This window comes from Sinocyclocheilus grahami, unplaced genomic scaffold, assembly GCF_001515645.1.
Source record: "Sinocyclocheilus grahami isolate Dianchi unplaced genomic scaffold, SAMN03320097.WGS_v1.1 scaffold367.1, whole genome shotgun sequence".
Taxonomy (NCBI): domain Eukaryota; kingdom Metazoa; phylum Chordata; class Actinopteri; order Cypriniformes; family Cyprinidae; genus Sinocyclocheilus; species Sinocyclocheilus grahami.
The window spans coordinates 254,175-272,219 of NW_015505546.1; the positions used below are offsets into that span (position 1 = coordinate 254,175).

Here is an 18,045-nt window from a genome sequence, read left to right on the forward strand (position 1 = left end):
AGAAACTGCATGCTAGCATACTACTATTACTATTCCTGTCATAGAAAGATACTATAAAAATAGTAATAGTAGTATGCTAGTATGTGGTTCAGAATTCAGCAACTTATTTTGTTCCAGTGTGTTTAAACAAATCGGTTGAGTGAATTATTCAATGACTCTGTCAAGATTCACACTTGGAGCATGGGAACGAAGGAACGAGGAGACGAGGAGTAAAGCAAAATCCAAAGTCTTTAATGAAAACAAAGCAGGGAACACAGGAACACGGGAAACATAGAATACGAAATGACAGTTAACAGCAGACACTAGAAACAGGGACACACAGGGCTTAAATAAGGTAGGGAGGTAATCGGACAATTAATTAAACACAGCTGGAACTGATAGAACTAAATAGGGACAGGAACAGGAAAAACCAAATATGGGCATAATAATCAAACTGGAGCACGTGGGGGAGGAAAACACAACACGAGACATGGAACAGAGTCTGACATTACTCCCCCCTCCTGGAAGGCGTGTTCTCGCACCACACAACATCCAACGGGGAGGGGGGCTAAACTCAGGGACAGGAGCCCTCACTGGGCTAAACTCAGGAATAGGAGCCCTCACTGGGCTAAACTCAGGGACAGGAGCCCTCACTGGGCTAAACTCGGGGACAGGAGCCCTCACTGGGCTAACTCGTGGACAGGAGCCCTCCGTGGGCTAAACTTGGGAACAGGAGCCCTCCGTGGGCTAAACTCGGGAACAGGAGCCCTCCGTGGGCTAAACTCGGGAACAGGAGCCCTCCGTGGGCTAAACTCGAGAACAGGAGCCCTCCGTGGGCTAAACTCGAGAACAGGAGCCCTCCGTGGGCTAAACTCGGGAACAGGAGCCCTCCGTGGGCTAAACTCGAGAACAGGAGCCCTCCGTGGGCTAAACTCGGGAACAGGAGCCCTCACTAGAGTGCGCTCTGGGGCTGGAGCTGACACAGGAGCGAGCTCTGTGGCTGGAGCCGACACAGGAGTGAGCTCTGGGGCTGGAACCGACACAGGAGCGAGCTCTAGGGCTGGAGCCGACACTGGAGCGAGCTCTGGGGCGGCCGGCGGGCTTGACTTCGGAGCGGCCGGAAAACTTGACTCAGGAGTGGCCGGCGGGCTTGTGGGAGCCGCGGCCGGCAGGCTTGTTTTCGCCGCGGCCGGCGAGCTTGACAGCAGGGTGGTCCTTATACCACGGGGAGAAAAACGGAAAAACAAAAGACTATTCAAAACGAAAACATGGGAAAAGGGGCGACGCTTACTGTTTTAGTCCGCTGTTCTGTCATGATTCACACTTGGAGCACGGGAACGAAGGAGCGAGGAGACGAGGAGTAAAGCAAAATCCAAAGTCTTTAATGAAAACAAAGCAGGGAACACAGGAACACGGGAAACACAGAACACGAAATGACATTTAACAGCCGACGCTAGAAACAGGGACACACATAATGTGTTTTTTGAACATTAAAGCATGTCAACATTTTCTGTTACACCAAATACACCAAATAATGATCTTTAAAAAAGCATCATATGGCCCCTTTAAAGACCTGGGGCAACAACATGTTTAAAATGCTATTGCAGGGCTATGCACAATTACTTAAAAATATCTCATTGTTAGGTGATCAATGTTACCCACTAAAGCGATGGCTAATGATCCCCCTAACCAACCCGAGGACCGAGCAGGAACAGGCGTACAACCATGCCCATGAGCACTCACAGTTGAGCGCGCAATAGGTCTGCTGAAAGGACAATGGCTGTGTCTGTCAAGCACAGGGGGGACACTGCAGTATCGGCCAGAAAAGGTGTGCAAAATCATCATGGCTTGCAGTGTGCTACACCAGTGGACCCTTTGGAAATTTTAACAAATTTGTGGCACCCTACAAATTGTATTTTGTCACAATATTTGAATTTCTAACTTCGATATGATAATTTGAAAAGTATAGATATTCGGTACAACAGGGAAGAACTGCAGAATATAATGTAATACAGATATTTTTAATATTATTAAAAAATTTGTCCATCAATGGTGGCAATCAGTAGGCTAATTTCTAATAAAGAGACCAATTTATATAACAGATTTTAATGTAGGCTTTTATACATATGTAAACATTATTTAATTACCATTATAACTAGCTAACTCACAAAGTTTTGCTCACTCAGTGTTTTTTATTTTTATTTTACAGTTTTACAATTTTTTAAAATTTGGTGCAGTAGCACGAGATAGCTTGATTTCAATCTTTGAATTGAATAAAAAATGACAAGTAAGCAGTCAGTAATAAAATAAGAACAAATAAAGAAATTAATAATGATAGCACAAATAAAAAATAACGACAGGCCTTCGAATTAAATACATTGCTTTTTAGTTTTTCTAAAACTAAAGTTTTTAGTTTTTTAGTTTTTTTTAGATCTAACAGTAGGGTTAAGATATTTAACTTTTTTTTATTTTTTTACCAATTATCCAAATAATGTTTAGTCCTCGAAAGCTATTATTATCAGAACACTCGAGCATAACATAGCGGTTAGCAGATCAATGAATGAGAGGGCAGCCGCAGCGTTACCAGAGTTGCCCATTTACCACACTATGTTACAGCACAGTAGGGCTATTGCAGACAGAAACAATACTGTACTACATCGATGTTTCCTGTCGGCTCAATTTTTGAGTGGACTTTGCTGTTTCCGATTTGCATGAACGGTGTATGAGTGGAGCGACTGAGCGGAGTGCACACGCATAGAGCGGGATAATACGCAGAGCGTTACACCACGTGAAAGTGAAACCTGAGCGGTGAACTAATTTTCGGCAGCCAAAATTTCGGTGCATCTCTAATTATTGGCGACATAAAAAATGGATATTATATAATAATGCTTTTTTGAACATTTTAGCAATTTAAAAATATTAAAAAATGATTTTTTTTTACAAGGCGCCCCAGTTGGGAAACTGTGCTACACAACTTGGCCATCTGGCCTCTGCAGGAACCCCCCAGACCTGATGGTCCTATGCTCGATGCAGTTCCCCTGCCACCTCCTAATGCCGCTGCCATTCAGACAAGACAGAGGATTATACAGACATTTTAGGTAAGTCTGGCCATTGGCCGAGCTCAGAAACATTACAGAGATTTATTTCATTTTGTGTTTTGCAGCTTGGTGGGAACACATAACTGAAACAGTCACATTAGTCAAAGTTTTATAGTTTATTAGCAATTGCATTTGTGCAAGAGGCAATCTGTTTCAGAGACTCGTTGATTTGAGTCAATACATTCGTTATGTTGATCATTTAGGTCATTAATGGCTTTTGTCGTTTCCTCTTGGTTTTGTAGCACTGCCTCGCTCAGCACTCTTGGTGCACGGAAGGGGGAATGGATGGGCCTGGCTCCTCAAGATCCTCGGGCACAATGGGTGTCGCTATTAAGGACACATGTTCACATCAATTTAATAACAAGGGAGCTAATGGGACAATTAATTAAACACAGCTGGAACTGATAGAACTAAATCGGGACAGGAACAGGAAAAAACAAATATGGGCATAATAATCAAACTGGAGCACGTGGGGGAGGAAAACACAACAGGAGACATGGAACAGAGTCTGACAGACTCACTTATAAACACAGTCATACGATTTGTTCCTGAGCAAATCAGTGTGTTTGAATGAATTGGTTTAATGATTCACTGATTCAATGACTCATTCATTGTGACAGTCACTTGTCGTCACCTACTGGGGTAATGTTAATATACTTATCCATATATTTCTGTAAAATACCAGTAGAATTTCATATTTACAATGCATCCTTATTGATTGCTGTTGCTACAATTATTGAAGATGTATTATAGATAAAAATCTTATAGGAACATATAAGAACATACAGGCATTAATCAAGCACAAATTACACAAAGACAATAAACTTTCATGGCAAACAAAAGAGTTCAGACAGCAATGCTCTTAAAATATTGGAATCTGTTTAATGTGCATTGAAACACAGGATTCAGCCTGATACACAGTCAGATCCAGAGAAGATAGTTGATTTCTGCCCTCTGTAAGCTCTCAAAGCAAAACACACCTCAACACACGCTCTTAATGTGCTGTCACAACATGTCAGCAGAACGCACAAGGTGGAACATGCACTTGTGAGTTTGTATCAGTTGCTTGGAGACGTCTGATGCACAAATATCAGAGACCTACGACTATCTATATTCGACAAAAATAAAGTGTGAGATCTCGCCAAAAAGAAGAATAAAAATCTAAAAGGCAAAAACACATTGTCTTTGCTACCTCTATGTTAACTTAATCTAACTCACATTCCTTTTTCACTTTTCTACTAAATTCTGACCTATACCCCCCCCCCCCCCCCCCAATCTGCCCCTATCCCCCCCCCCCCCCCCAAAAAAAAGGTACATAAATACTCACTTGTGGCGTAATGACTTCAGAGTATCTTAATTGTTTAGAGCTACAACAAAAATATATAATCTATGTATTTAAATGGATAAATTAAGTTGCAGTCTTGCTATCTGAACGACACAGTTCATGTCAAGGTCTTAAATGACAGTATAGCAACATAAATAATAGTGTGCATATAGTCATGATAGTACTTCTTTCCCATATTCAGAGTAAAAGGACATTGTCTTGTAAATCTAGAGAGGACGATTTTAATAAAACAAATGACCCACAAACTCTCTCCCCCTCTCTATATTTGTAATATAGCATTTTGTAGCAGGACACCATGGAAGTGTGTGCTTGGCAAGGATACAGCATCCCATTATAAGACTTTAGAGTGCAAAACAGGTGGTTTCACATTTTTACAAAGATAAAACGTCTCATGAGACCATTTGTAATTCTCTGAAACTTGAAACAGAGGCGGGAAAGAAATATTGGGGTTGTAACACTTTCCTCTCAAGATTAAAATGGTGTTAAGATATTTCAGTTGCACGCAATCTCACATTCGCTCGACATGCCAGGGAAAAAGCCTGGCTTAATATTTAATGGCAAAATGCTCTATATATAAGTCACAGAGCAGGATGCTACCACTCATATGGCTATATTTCTGTGGTATACATGAATAAATAAACATAAACAAAGCTATATTTATATAAGCTAAGATTATAAGATCTAGACAGCTGCTCCACACATAAAAAGATCGCTATGTAGACTATCAATAAAATCATACTTAAATCCTCAATGTACAGTTAAGATTCAACATTAGGCACTGAGATTTTTTAGATTCATAGTGACAAACAAAACAGAGAGGAAAGGAAGGCTTTGTTTAGGAGTGTTTGTTCATTTAGGCTTGATTTGATTTAAAAAGTAAAGGCCATGTAGTGTGTATATATGTATACAGTTTAAAATGCTTTCTTCTGATGCTCAGTCTTAGATCTTTTTCTCTCGTTTAGTCAAACACGGGGAAATCAAAGGTTTTAAATATTATGAGTGAGTTTGTGTGGTCTGTGTGATAGGTTGGCTGAAGATGAGGGTTGTGAGAGTCAAATCAAGGCTGCACTTGGTCATTTATCTCTTGTTCCCTTCTTTTGCTTGTTTTTCATAATTTCCTCTTTGACCCTCATTCCTGAAATGATACTTGTAAACAAACACACACTTTCAAGGCTGTAGAATTAGCCAAGTTGATCCTCATACTGCTTCCTGAAACAGTCACCAGCTGGGAAGAAGTCCCAGCATCGCTCCTGGTACATTTTCCATACATATGACTCCTAGAAAGAGAGAAAATTTAAATGAATATATTGCAAATTAAGTAAAATATTGAGAAAATTAAAATAGTTTATTATTGAAATTTTAATATACAAACACTACTGTTCATATTTTGGGGTCAGAAAGATTTTGTTTGAAATAAATTAATACTTAAGCAAGGACACCTTAAATTGATCAAAAGAGACACTAAGTACATTTATGTATATATGTATATATGTATAGATATTATATATATATATATATATATATATATATATAATTGCCATTATGAGGTAATGATAAATGCAGTAAATGTTCTGTTCATCAAAGAACCCTGAAAAAATGTACATTTCCACAAATATAAAAAAAAATATACATATTTTTTTTAACACTGAAATTATTAAGAAATATTTTTGAGCACCAAACCAGCACATTAAAATGATTTCTGAAAGATCATTTGAAACTGAAGACTGGAGTAATGACTGACATAAAACAGTTGTTTAAAATGCGATATTTCACAATATTACTGTTTTGACTGTATTTTGATCAAATAAATGCAGCCTTGGTGAGCATAAACAATCTTACTGACCCAAACCTTTGAACGTTAGTGTATATATATTTATAATGTATACCCTCTTATATGCAAAGTAAACTCTTAGTTAAGTTTTTTATTTAATTTAATTTTTATTTGGTACAGAAAGACAATTTTGGACAGAGTTAAAAATAAAACAACACTGACTTGTCCTGTGTGTTCTGTTTCGTCTTTATTGATTAAATACATCAGGAAGAACCTACATGACAGAAAAAAAAACATGATTTCAAAATGAGGAAACAAAATATTAGCTCTCACCATTTCTGAATAAACAAAAGTATCACACTTACATGTAGTTGGCTAAATTGTGCTCCTCCATCGTGTGCGTCTCGAAGCCATGCGGAGTCGAATCAAAGTAGTCACTTCCAATTCCACAGATGAAACACTTAGTCTTTGAAAAAAAAAAAAAAAAAAAATTCTGTACCATGTGAATATTGAGGGATCATGCTGAGGCTTCTTCTCGTGTGTCATAGCGCTGACATCAAGGGATGCTAGATCCATGCCCAGAAGTTCAGCGATTCTTTCTCTACCGTAGATATCGCCATACTTCTCTAGCACCTACAACACAGACACACCATAGACACACTCAGTCACCGACATCTCTCAATACATGAAACATCAGCAAAAACCAGCATAGCGCGCCCCTGACCTTTCTCTTCACAAATTTGTCCCAGTAGTTGTTCGGGAAAGACCTGAGTGGAGAATAAAAGGAAATGCCATTTCAGAGTCTTCACAAGGATACTTGTTTATAAATTTATAAATAATAATAATATAGTAATATTACGGTGTATTGAGAACAAGTCTGTCCCATTGGCCCTTGATGTCGTCATCTTCTGGTTGTTCAGTTACGTACAGACCGTCAAACTCCAGTTTTCGGGCCAGTTCCTTCTCTCTCTTAAAGATGACCAAAGGAACCTGGACATGGAAGAAAACGTTAGCAGCTCACACTAGCTTAACCAAACGAAAAGGAATATTTCACACCAAAATGAAATTTCTGTCATCATTTACTCGCCTGAAGGGAAGGAATATGTAAATTTTGATCCGTTTCTCACACAAAGCTATTGTATGGCTTCAGAAGACATATAGAATATTGTGTACAAGTCGTATGGACCACATTTATGACACTTCCATGGTGCTTTTTGGTCCTTTCTGTGGACACTATTAAATTTCTCCTAATGTTTCACAGAAGAAAGAACGTCATGCAGGTTTGAAATGACATGAGGGTGAGTAAATGATAACAGAATCCAGTGAGCTCCAGACCTTCAGACAGTTGTAGCCGATGATGCACAGGAAGGAAATGATGGTGTGTAAGATGGAAAAAAAGGCCAAAGCGGGCTCCATATATCCAGTGCTCTCCTCCAGGAAGTAGTAGACAAACCCTTCTTCCTCTTCATTCTCCTCCATTCCAGAACCTTCAGCTTCTCCAGCAGAGCCCTCAAAGATCCCAGATCCCTCAAACACACCAGAGCCTTCAAACACACCAGAGCCCTCAAATATGCCAGAACCCTCAAACACAGCCGAACCCTCAAAATCCTCCTCTACTCCAGGCGGGCTGTCAGATACCTAGGGAGGAATGGCTAGCTTCAATCAAATATGTTCTTGAAACAAATTACAGGGAATCACATGGTATTTTATTGCAGGGGTTCGCAAACTGTTTAATACCAAGGACCCCACAACTATGATTGAGAGGGACCCTCTTCCTAAAATACAACGGCAGTCATATATTTTCATGTAATTAATTATTTAATAAAAAAATTTCTGTTAAATTGCAATTAAACACCTCACTAACAAGTCTTTAGAAAGCATAATAAAGACCCAAGACCAAAGTTTGAAAAGCCCTGTTTTAAAGTGTCCCTATTATGGACTTTTGAAAATTACCTTTCATGCAGTGTTACACAGCTCTAAGTGAATGAAAACATCCTGCAAAGTTTTAAATCTGGAAGTGCACCGTGTATCTGAAAGTGCATTTTTAAAAGGAATCCCAAGCCATTTCATGTTGAGGTCAACATGAAACATTAGCATATTGCCCGCCCATTTATTCCGCGCAGACTTAGGAAAACTTGACTTAGGAAAACTTTTTGCGTGGGTCTGAATGAAAATGCAAATTCATTCTCTGCCACTAGGTGCAGCTTTTGGAGTGGTTAGAATAGTGGTTTCCCAGGTAACGCTGTACACAAAGCAGCACTGTGCTCACAAACGCTGCTTTATCAGGCATTACAGGCATGATGAAATGAAAATGAGACCAATCGGACCAATCACCGCAGATTAGCGTCAGGCAAAGGAGGGGTTTGGAAAAATGAATCGTTGAGCGAATCGTTTGGGAGTCGTTGAGCAATAAGGTCAAAATAAATGCATATTATAAGACAATGAAAGTGTTTTTTGACCTTGCATGCATGTCAACCTGTACTTGTGGACTCCCAAAATCAAAATATGAACCTTTCATTACCCATAATAGGGGCACTTTAAAATCATACTGACCCTGTAGAAGAGCAGAATGAAGTTGAGTGCAAAGGCGATGAAGAGAGCCAGGAAGCGCAGGTTGTAGAAATTACGAGACAAATAGTTCTAGAAGAAGAGAAAGTGGTTTGACTTTTAAATGCAGTTAGAATAAAAAAATGATGAAAGAAAAATTTTCATAATAATATAATATTATAAGATGTACACAGATAAATAACTATAATATAATTACCATGAACTTGTTTCTTTGGACTTCAAGTTCATTCCATAGTTCAAAGCCCTCTTCCTCTTTCTTCTTGCCTTTCTTTGCTTTAGCCTTTGTCTTTTTCTCCTCTTGCTCTTCATCTGGTTTTTCCTCTGGCTCTGGTTCTGCCTCCTTCTCGGCCTTTTCTCCATTTTCAGCACTTTGATGGACAGAAGGATAAGTCAAAGCAACAACAGCACAATGTCTATGTGTTGTGATGAATATGGCTTCACAACAGTTCACCAACGAAATACTTTTTATGGTAAAAGAAATTAGTTTGATCATTTTTTCAATTCTCCATTACTTACTCTGCTTTTTCGGGTTCAGGGGCTGCTTCTTCCTCTACTTTCTCCTCTTCTACTGCTTCTCCCTCTGCTTCTTCACTCACCTGAAATATCCGGCCAAACATTAAGGAGAAGAATATATAGATTAAGAGATTTAGATTATGAGTCTACAAAGCAAGAAGCACCATTATATTTGACAAACTGAAAGATAACAACGTGAAAACATGGTGAGGAACTATCCACATGCTGGATGTTTATTCTCACATTAGTACAATTTGGACAAAATTTCACAGGTTAAAAAGATCCATAGTCTACTGCCTATAGTGTTGTGATTATGAAGCACCACTCTTACAGAAGTCACAGATATCCATGTGATCAAATTGTAAACATTGTAAAAATCATGGGGAAATATTTTACCTTCAAATTAAATTGCTGACTAAGTAATTCCTTCTGAAATGACCAAATTTCGGGTGTGAAAATTTGCCGAACAAAAGTAACTATGACCGACCGCATCTTTAGACTAAACACTCAAAAAGATTCTTCTCACCAGCTTCCTCTTCAGCAGTGGGCTGCCTTCTGGAGTCGGAGGCTCCTCTGGCTCAGTTTCTCCCATATCTCCTAGACCGCCGTGAGGACCAAAACCTGGTCTTCCACCATCATCCTCTTCTCCCTCTTCGGCTTCCTCCTCTCCTCCTCCTGTTCCCTCCTCTCCCTCAGCAGCTCCACCTGATTCTTGTGCTTTTCTTGCTCCTGGCTCAGGTGGAAGGTCACCGTGCACCTCATCTTGAGTTGGGTCTGGCATGTTAGTCAGAATCTCTGTGAATGTCATCTTCTTAGCTCCCTCCACCAGACCTCCTCCGAAGAGAGTGTTCCAGATGAGCATGAAGAAACCTCGGCAGACGCTGTAGATGAAGTGCAGGATGCCAAAGAGGACAGTATAGAGCAACATCACCAGACCAACAATCATGTCCTTTATGGTCATTTTCCTGATTTTGCGGTAACGACGTCTGAGATTGCGGAAAGTGAAGAGGTTAATGAAATTCATTACGCTCTTGATGAAGTCTGCAAAGGCTGAGCTGGATTCAGGTGGTGCTGCTTCTCCATTCCCTTCTCCTTCTCCCTCTCCATTTCCGCCACCAATGCTCTTCTCCTCATCTTCTTCATCCTCATCTTCGATCACCTCCTCCTCCTGCTCTGAGATCTGCGAGGCAATGTTCATCTCAAAGATGGTGTCCTCGCAGAAGTTCACAAAGAGCTCCATCTTCTCAGACTCACCACCCTCATTGACGACATCAAAGATGAACTGCCGCTTGGACTCTCTGACCTGAGGCATTTCCCACTGGTTGCGGTTGGCCTCGCTGATTTCAAAGTAGATGCGTTCGATCCTCTTGCAGGCGCCCATGATCTCGATACGGCCCAGGAAGGGTCGGAAGTAGTTCAGCACACTCTCAGCTTGCTCCAAAAAGTTCTGCAAGCGGGTGTCATGAGGAACGTGCTCAGACAGGTTGGTGAGTAGCACAGCAATGTTGAAGCCAATGTCTTTGGCTGGCTCTTGGAAGCGATCAGCAAACTCCTCAAAATTGATCATCTCGTTCTCATCTGCTTCAGAGCAAGAGAGCAGGAACTGGATCTCAGATGGTGTGTACTGCTTCTGACTGTCCATAGCCTTGGAGAAGTCCTTCTTGGAGATGAGGCCACGAGGGTCCGTCACACAGTCACGGAAGGCATCCGATGCCACAATATCCTTCAGTTTGAGGAACATGTCGAAGAACTTGAGAATCATCTCTACATTGCTGGATGACTCAACCAGCATGTCAACCATCTGGCGAGCAATTGTGCCATTCACAACATTACCTGTAATAAAACAATAAAATAGGCTATAGATCATGACTTAAGTGGCTTTACAGGTTTGTAGGTCACTATGAAAGTTAAATTTGATGGACAGATATCTTTTACCCTCCAGTAGAGATAGAAGCATCACCACCATGTCTTTCTGCAGATCCAGAAGCTCCTTCAACAGACCAATTTGACTGGAGTCCTGTTGCACACAACCAAATTCAGACATACAAAAAAAAAAAATCATTTCCCACAAAATGTCTCAAACTCTCACTGTTAGAGAGCATAAAGGACCTTTCAGTTCATATTGCTTAGAACTGGTTCTCCATAGTGTTTAATATGATATGCACCATGGAACCATGAAAAGAGATGTACCGAGAATACCAAGTATCCCGATTAGGTTAAAATTGATTTTAGTGGCATAACTAGCATCTCTGGCATGTGTTTTATTTTATGGGGCGATGTGGGAGATAGAACTACTGGGACAAAGTCCACCTATTCTCAGCTTACCTCAGAATGTGTTCTACTCCAGAAATGATCCTGGGTTTGCGTTTATAAACAGACACAAACATAGCATCAGATACTGTAACCTATCATCTAACACAGGGACATTTAAAGAGGATATGAAGATAACAGATGTCAGCTCCTGGCATAGATGAGGACTATCATATTCTTTATGACTTTGTATCTGCAAAATATTGCCATAAACTGTACTTACACTGTAATATGTAATTTCAATTATTAACAATAAATATCTAGGTTATTTGCAAGCACATTTTATATGTGCCTAGCTGATGGTCTAAAAGCATATTGTGAAGGAATGCCAGCAGACACAAAAACAGTCTTTCATACAGAACAATATCACACACATCTGCAAACACAGTATATGCATTAACATGTATAACAACAAAAGAGCACAAAGGCCTGCACGTATACATTAAGAAATATTAGACAAATCTCACAAAACCTTTTTGATATTTCACAGCAAAATCAAAAGGAAGAAATAAAGAAATGGTATATTACTTCAAATAAAATTAAGCCTATTTTTGATTATCTTGTCATGAAAAGTTTTATGCATGAATAATAACAATAACAAATGTATATTATATTCATAAGTTTATAATACAATATTATAATGAATATCATTTGGTTTAAGCTAATTTTAATTGAAAAACACACACACACACACACACACACACACACACACACACACTGCAACAAAAGTATGAAAGTAAACAAAACATATATAAAATTATATCATACTTTTTAAAATATGACCCCGACATGATCTTGACAGATTTTGTGAGATTTATGCAGTATTGTACAGATTTTCTTGAGAACATATGTATGTCTGCATATGAAAAGAGTTATATAGCGCAGGTCGAGGGAAATACATTTCCTCTACAAGTGAGCAACAGCAAGAACACGGCATAGTGACACCTCCCTCAGCTCCACTATATCAAAATAAACCCAACAAGGTTAAGACTGCTTTCAGAAATTCAACACTGATACTGTGGGAACAGAGGAAATGTACATGACAAAAAAATGCAAGTGAAAACACTTGCAGAAAACGTGCCGACACATAAGCAATACAACGGAAACAGGAAACAAAGAAGAAACTGTTCTGTGCACTGTGTACGTGTGTGAAAAGCAGTGCAAAAATGCGTAAGATGGAAGCAAAAACAAAGATCCTTACGCCATTTCGGAGTCCTTGGTCAGGGTGCATCTGGCAGGGTTACACATCAGAATAAAAATATTACCCATCAACATTTTTAATACATTTTTGTATTTCCCATTCTCTTAGATATATTCACTCTTTCCTCATTATTATATATTTTTAATTTGCATGTCTGTTTTTTATAGTCGCTCTCTTCTACTTATGCAGACAACCAGGGCAAAGAAAAATTAAGTAAGTTTAGTTTATGTTGGCCTCTTTTTGGCCTCACCTATACTATAAAACACAACCGTGTCAATTTTTTGGTGATGAAGCAACTTTGACATATGGGCACTGATCTTTCAACAGACAATTAAATGTTTCACTATCGGCTACATTCATATTTTTGAAGCCTGAGAGAGTGGCAGAGATTCTCAATTTTAAAGGGGTGGTTGACTGGTTTTGTTCTAGGCTTGATTGTGTTTATGGGGTGCAGTCTAACATGTGTTCATGCTTCGTTTAAAAAAAACAAAACGCATTATTTCTCACATGATTTACCTTTATTCTGTCCCTTCTCTGATAAACGCGCTGATCATTTCCTGCTTTTATGAAGCCCCGCACTCAGAAATAGGCGATGGACTCTGATTGGTTAGCTAGTCCAGTGTGTTGTGATTGGCTAAACCGCCTCTGGTGCGTGTCTAAACGTCCGGCCCCTCACCTCAGCGGCATGTGCTCCGGTTGTATTGTAAACAACGGCATCGTTAATATCGCTTATCAGTTTCAGCCCGATTGAGAAGCAGAGGATATTAGTGAAGAGGATCGCTCAGAACCTCTGCAAGCACGGCTCTTAATGGTATGTTTGCTTGTTGTTGTCTCATACTTTTAGATACGCTGTTATTTGTAAATGCTACTGCTTCTGTTAGCTTTTAATATACGGTTTTATCCTGATTAAAGCTTTAATACAGTATGGCAACTGCACGCGCGTCCATGTTTAACGCTTCTCATAGCTATGTGAAAATAAGTATATAAATGGAACAGAGCTGAGCTGATGATCTGAATGAGAGAGAGAGAGAGATGCAGAGCGTGTGCAGAGCAGGGGGACATGAGGAACAGTATTTTTACGTGCACCTCTAGTTTTCTCTTCCTCTTCTCTAAAGCAGCGCAGCATAGCCTCGTCCCCTTCATTGCATGTTCCTGGGGGCGGGGTTTATCAGGGTTTGTGACGTCACAAACCTGGGAAGTAACTCGTTGTAGTCCCTACGAGCCGTTTTTGTAGGCATTAAATTGCCATAAGCAGTTTAAAAGACGATATCTCTGTTTGCATTGAACTTTCAACTTAGTACCTTTGCAAATATTGTTTATGCTCAAACAGCAACATCACACACAAACTAACGTTAAAAAAGTGAAATCGCAATCAACCACCCCTTTAAGAAATACAAAAATGCAGTACACAGGTACCAGATGTGTAACAAATATTAGAACAAAATCAAACAACACAACAGAGAGGTTAAGAGAAACAACACATGATTAAAGATTACTAGAGCGTCAACAGTCACGTCACACTGTGAACATGTTCCACATTCATGGATTAGTGGTGATACCGGACTAAACATTTATATAATAGAATATCAAGAGTGTGAAATACAATCCATTTGATAATACACTATAATCCAGTTTGGAAATAGTTACTGGAATATTACACTATAAACAGTGATCAACCGATAAACACCACAATCAGAAAAATTATATTCTATTTACACCACAATTAAAATCTTAATTACAGTTTAGAAAAGCTTCCCATAAAATATATGAAACTCCAAAGAAATTTAACAACCAAGTTTCTTTTAAAGCAATAAGCCCCAAGAAGCCGTGGTTTACAGTGAATTTATAACAGCTTAGGGGCGTTGTTAGGACCCCCTAAAACCCCCTTAGCTGTTATAAATTCACTGTAAACCACTTAGAACCCCACTAAAACACCCTTAGCTGTTATAAATTCACTGTAAACCACGGCTTCACAGGGCTTATTGCTTTTATAAAACAGTTATTAAAATAAAACAGAGCAAATAAAGTGTAATGATATTAATAAAAACAGTATTCCTCCACCAAACAATGTTGTGGTCGCAACAAAGTGGTTGCCAAGCAACAGACAAACGTAAACAAAGGTGTATGTTTGTAGAGTAATGTACAACAGCTTTGAACATGGCTCAGCCAATCAGAATCAAGGACCGGAACTATCCGTTTTATAAATGTATGTACATTTACAACAGAGTTTTTCTTTTGCTATTTGAGCAAATGGGAATGCAAAAAATATATTTGTGGTACTCTCCCATTCACTGCTCTTCAAGTTAACCCAACTATAACGACTTCCGCTGCTGAGAAACCCGGAAATGTGAAAAAGGTCCATACTTCCGATAAGGTTTCTTTTAAATCTATAATTAATGATATGAAGAGGCAGAAATTGACTCAGGAATAGTGATGGGTAGTCGACTCCAAAAGAGTCGATTCCTCAACTCTGAATAGCCCTAGAGTCGGAGTCGTTAATTAAGTGTGTAGTAACGACTGCAATCTTGTATTATTTGATGTAAAGTAAAAGGAGTCGAGGATGGAGTTGATTCCATCGGCTCTTATGGAGGGAGTCACGAGTCGGAATCAACTCTGAAAAACCTGGAATCGAACACCCCTACTCAGGAAGTTAATAACCATCCACAGTCAACAACAAATTAGTAAACGGATCAGTAACTTTTTTTTTTTAAAGGATAAAATAAAATTATTTAATTATTATTTAATTAAACGATGCATAGTAACAACTAAACGTTAGTGCTGAAAAAAATGCAACTTCCAAAACAGAGAAAATATTCTTCATTAGTCTACTCTGATCATACTTATATAGAATATATAAGTATGCACATGAATTACATGCATTTGACTTCTGCTCTAATGCACACATTTCATAATTTATGCAGCTCGAACACTATAAACATTTTAATTTGGAACATCTGAGAAAAGCTTTCAACTGATTTAACATCCAATATACCTGATCTTAAAAATGCTTTCACAAACATTTTTTTGCAGCAATACATACTAAAAAATACAATGCATTTTTTCCCTCTTATTTCCTCTGTGTAAAGTTGGTGAAATTATGTTTTGATTTTAGATTAGGCAAAACTCAATGACAAGTATTTTAATGTCAAAATAAAACAACATACAGACGTTACTGATTCAGTGTTGATGGAACCTTTCCAGGAAAATTCCGGGGTTTTCTAGATGCAATCAAATCGATTAATATAATAAGATTTATCAGTCACGTTAGTGGTGTGTGTGTGTGTGAGTGTGTGTGCTCAACATATGTGTTCCTACCTGTGCTAGCTTCATCATCATGTGTGCGAACACGTGCAAGAAGCCCACCACGGCATCCCACAACCTGCTGTGAGCCAGGGACTGCTGATTACCAGTACAAGGACCCTATGGTGGAGAAACAAAATACAGATAAACTATATTGAAGACAGAAATGTGCAAGTCTGAAAGAGCTCGACTGCATATAGTGGTGACGCCAGTACCTGGATATACTCTGTCAGGCTGTTGAAAACCTGTTTAGCAACCGTCATTGCCTTAGAAAAGTTTCTCTTGCCTGGTTCATCAATGATATCCTTCCCAGAGTAATACCAGTAGAAGTCACTGATAGACTCCTGAGAAAGGAATGAAGAGTAAGGACCAAAATAAGAGACCACCAAGCTTACTTGAGCCACATTTGAATGTCATTTCACTGATGCTTTTAGCCATCTGCCACTTGTTTTCTTGTTCTCAAACACAATGACATTAACACATTTGTAAGTGTCCGAATACTTTTGGCGCTAGTATACTGTATATAGGGATGTAGAGGAAGACAGTGGAGCTAAAGCTGTACCTGTAGTCTGAGCAGATAGTCAACAGTGCAGATGATGATGTTGATCGTAGTTGTGCTGCCTGTCTGTGTGCGCAGATAGTTCTGGAAATCTGGAGAAAGATGGTAACCCAAAACAGGCTGATTTTTTGTTTTTATTAGTAATGCTATGCATTTACACTACCATTCAAAAGTTTGGGTTAGGTAAACCTTTTTTAAATGTTTTTAAAGTCTCTATGCTCACCGAGGCTGCACTAAAAATACAGCACAAAAATAGTAATATTGTGAAATATTATTACATTAATGATACCATTTTTTTTCAGGATTCGTCAACGAACAGAAAGTTGAATTTGAACATTTATATTTGATCTGATAACACTTTACAATAAGGTTCATTAGTTAACAACTTTAGTTAACATGAACTAAGAATGATCGGTATTTCTACAGCATTTATTAATCTTAGTTCATGTTAATTCCAGCATTTACTAATGCATTATTAAAATCAAAAGTTGTGCTTGTTAACATTAGTTAATGCACTGTGAATTAACATGAACTAACAGTGAACAACTGTATTTTCTTTAACTAACATTAACAAAGATGAATAAATACTGTAAGAAATGTATTGTTCATTGTTTGTTTATGTTAGTTAACTAACATTAACTAATAGAACCTTATTGTAAAGTGTTACCTTTTATGAACTGTCCCTTCAGTATTCAGGGTGATTAAGGTGTGTGTTCTGTGAGTATAAATCCACTTCATAGCACTTCCAGCCCCTATTAGCATGTTAGTGAACCACAAAGACCTGCTGTGGCACATCCGTTTAGCTGTTCACTACAGAGCAGACCAGCAAACGTGGAAAGGGGAGGCAGAGACCTGACTTTGAAGGGACATTTATACACTAAATGAAAGAAAACATCACAGTGTACAGAAATATACAGGGAAATAACAGACATGGAACATGGATAAACACAACCGACACTGAAATGGCACACTACACAGTGAGATCTTCATGGAGGACACAAATGGAGAAGAGTTTTGGTCCTAAACAAAAAACAGCACACAGACACACAGTCATGCAAAACAGAGCAACTGCACTCCTGGAGGTGTGGGAGAGAAGTGGAGGGGAGAGATGAGCCAGAGAAAGTTAGGGCATTGGTGGATTATGGGCAATGTGCTATGAAGGATATGTGATGGAATAAGATGCTATTTGACAAGAGAAAGACTAATAAAAAGAACAAAAATTAGCATTGTCTGTACAGAAATATACAGGGAAATAACAGACATGGAACATGGATAAACACAACCGACACTGAAATGGCACACTACACAGTGAGATCTTCATGGAGGACACAAATGGAGAAGAGTTTTGGTCCTAAACAAAAAACAGCACACAGACACACAGTCATGCAAAACAGAGCAACT

General features: G+C 38.9%; 1 protein-coding gene across 1 annotated transcript in view; it reads right to left on the bottom strand.

Annotated features, from left to right (window-relative positions):
- Positions 1–4,892: 4,892 nt before the first annotated feature.
- Positions 4,893–18,045, bottom strand: part of LOC107549251 (ryanodine receptor 1-like) — an 80,762-nt gene continuing 67,609 nt past the window's right edge. The window contains exons 72-91 of the mRNA XM_016230263.1: positions 17,906–17,995; positions 17,619–17,664; positions 17,426–17,521; positions 16,648–16,736; positions 16,301–16,429; positions 16,101–16,205; positions 12,786–12,815; positions 11,600–11,629; positions 11,210–11,291; positions 9,801–11,107; positions 9,278–9,357; positions 8,958–9,129; positions 8,747–8,833; positions 7,529–7,831; positions 7,053–7,183; positions 6,918–6,960; positions 6,693–6,826; positions 6,559–6,654; positions 6,416–6,467; positions 4,893–5,699 (exon numbers count right to left, since the gene is read on the bottom strand). Coding sequence (XP_016085749.1) covers positions 5,604–5,699; positions 6,416–6,467; positions 6,559–6,654; positions 6,693–6,826; positions 6,918–6,960; positions 7,053–7,183; positions 7,529–7,831; positions 8,747–8,833; positions 8,958–9,129; positions 9,278–9,357; positions 9,801–11,107; positions 11,210–11,291; positions 11,600–11,629; positions 12,786–12,815; positions 16,101–16,205; positions 16,301–16,429; positions 16,648–16,736; positions 17,426–17,521; positions 17,619–17,664; positions 17,906–17,995 — 3,198 coding nt within the window. The 3' untranslated portion in view covers positions 4,893–5,603. The remainder of the gene's footprint in view (positions 5,700–6,415; positions 6,468–6,558; positions 6,655–6,692; positions 6,827–6,917; positions 6,961–7,052; positions 7,184–7,528; positions 7,832–8,746; positions 8,834–8,957; positions 9,130–9,277; positions 9,358–9,800; positions 11,108–11,209; positions 11,292–11,599; positions 11,630–12,785; positions 12,816–16,100; positions 16,206–16,300; positions 16,430–16,647; positions 16,737–17,425; positions 17,522–17,618; positions 17,665–17,905; positions 17,996–18,045) is intronic.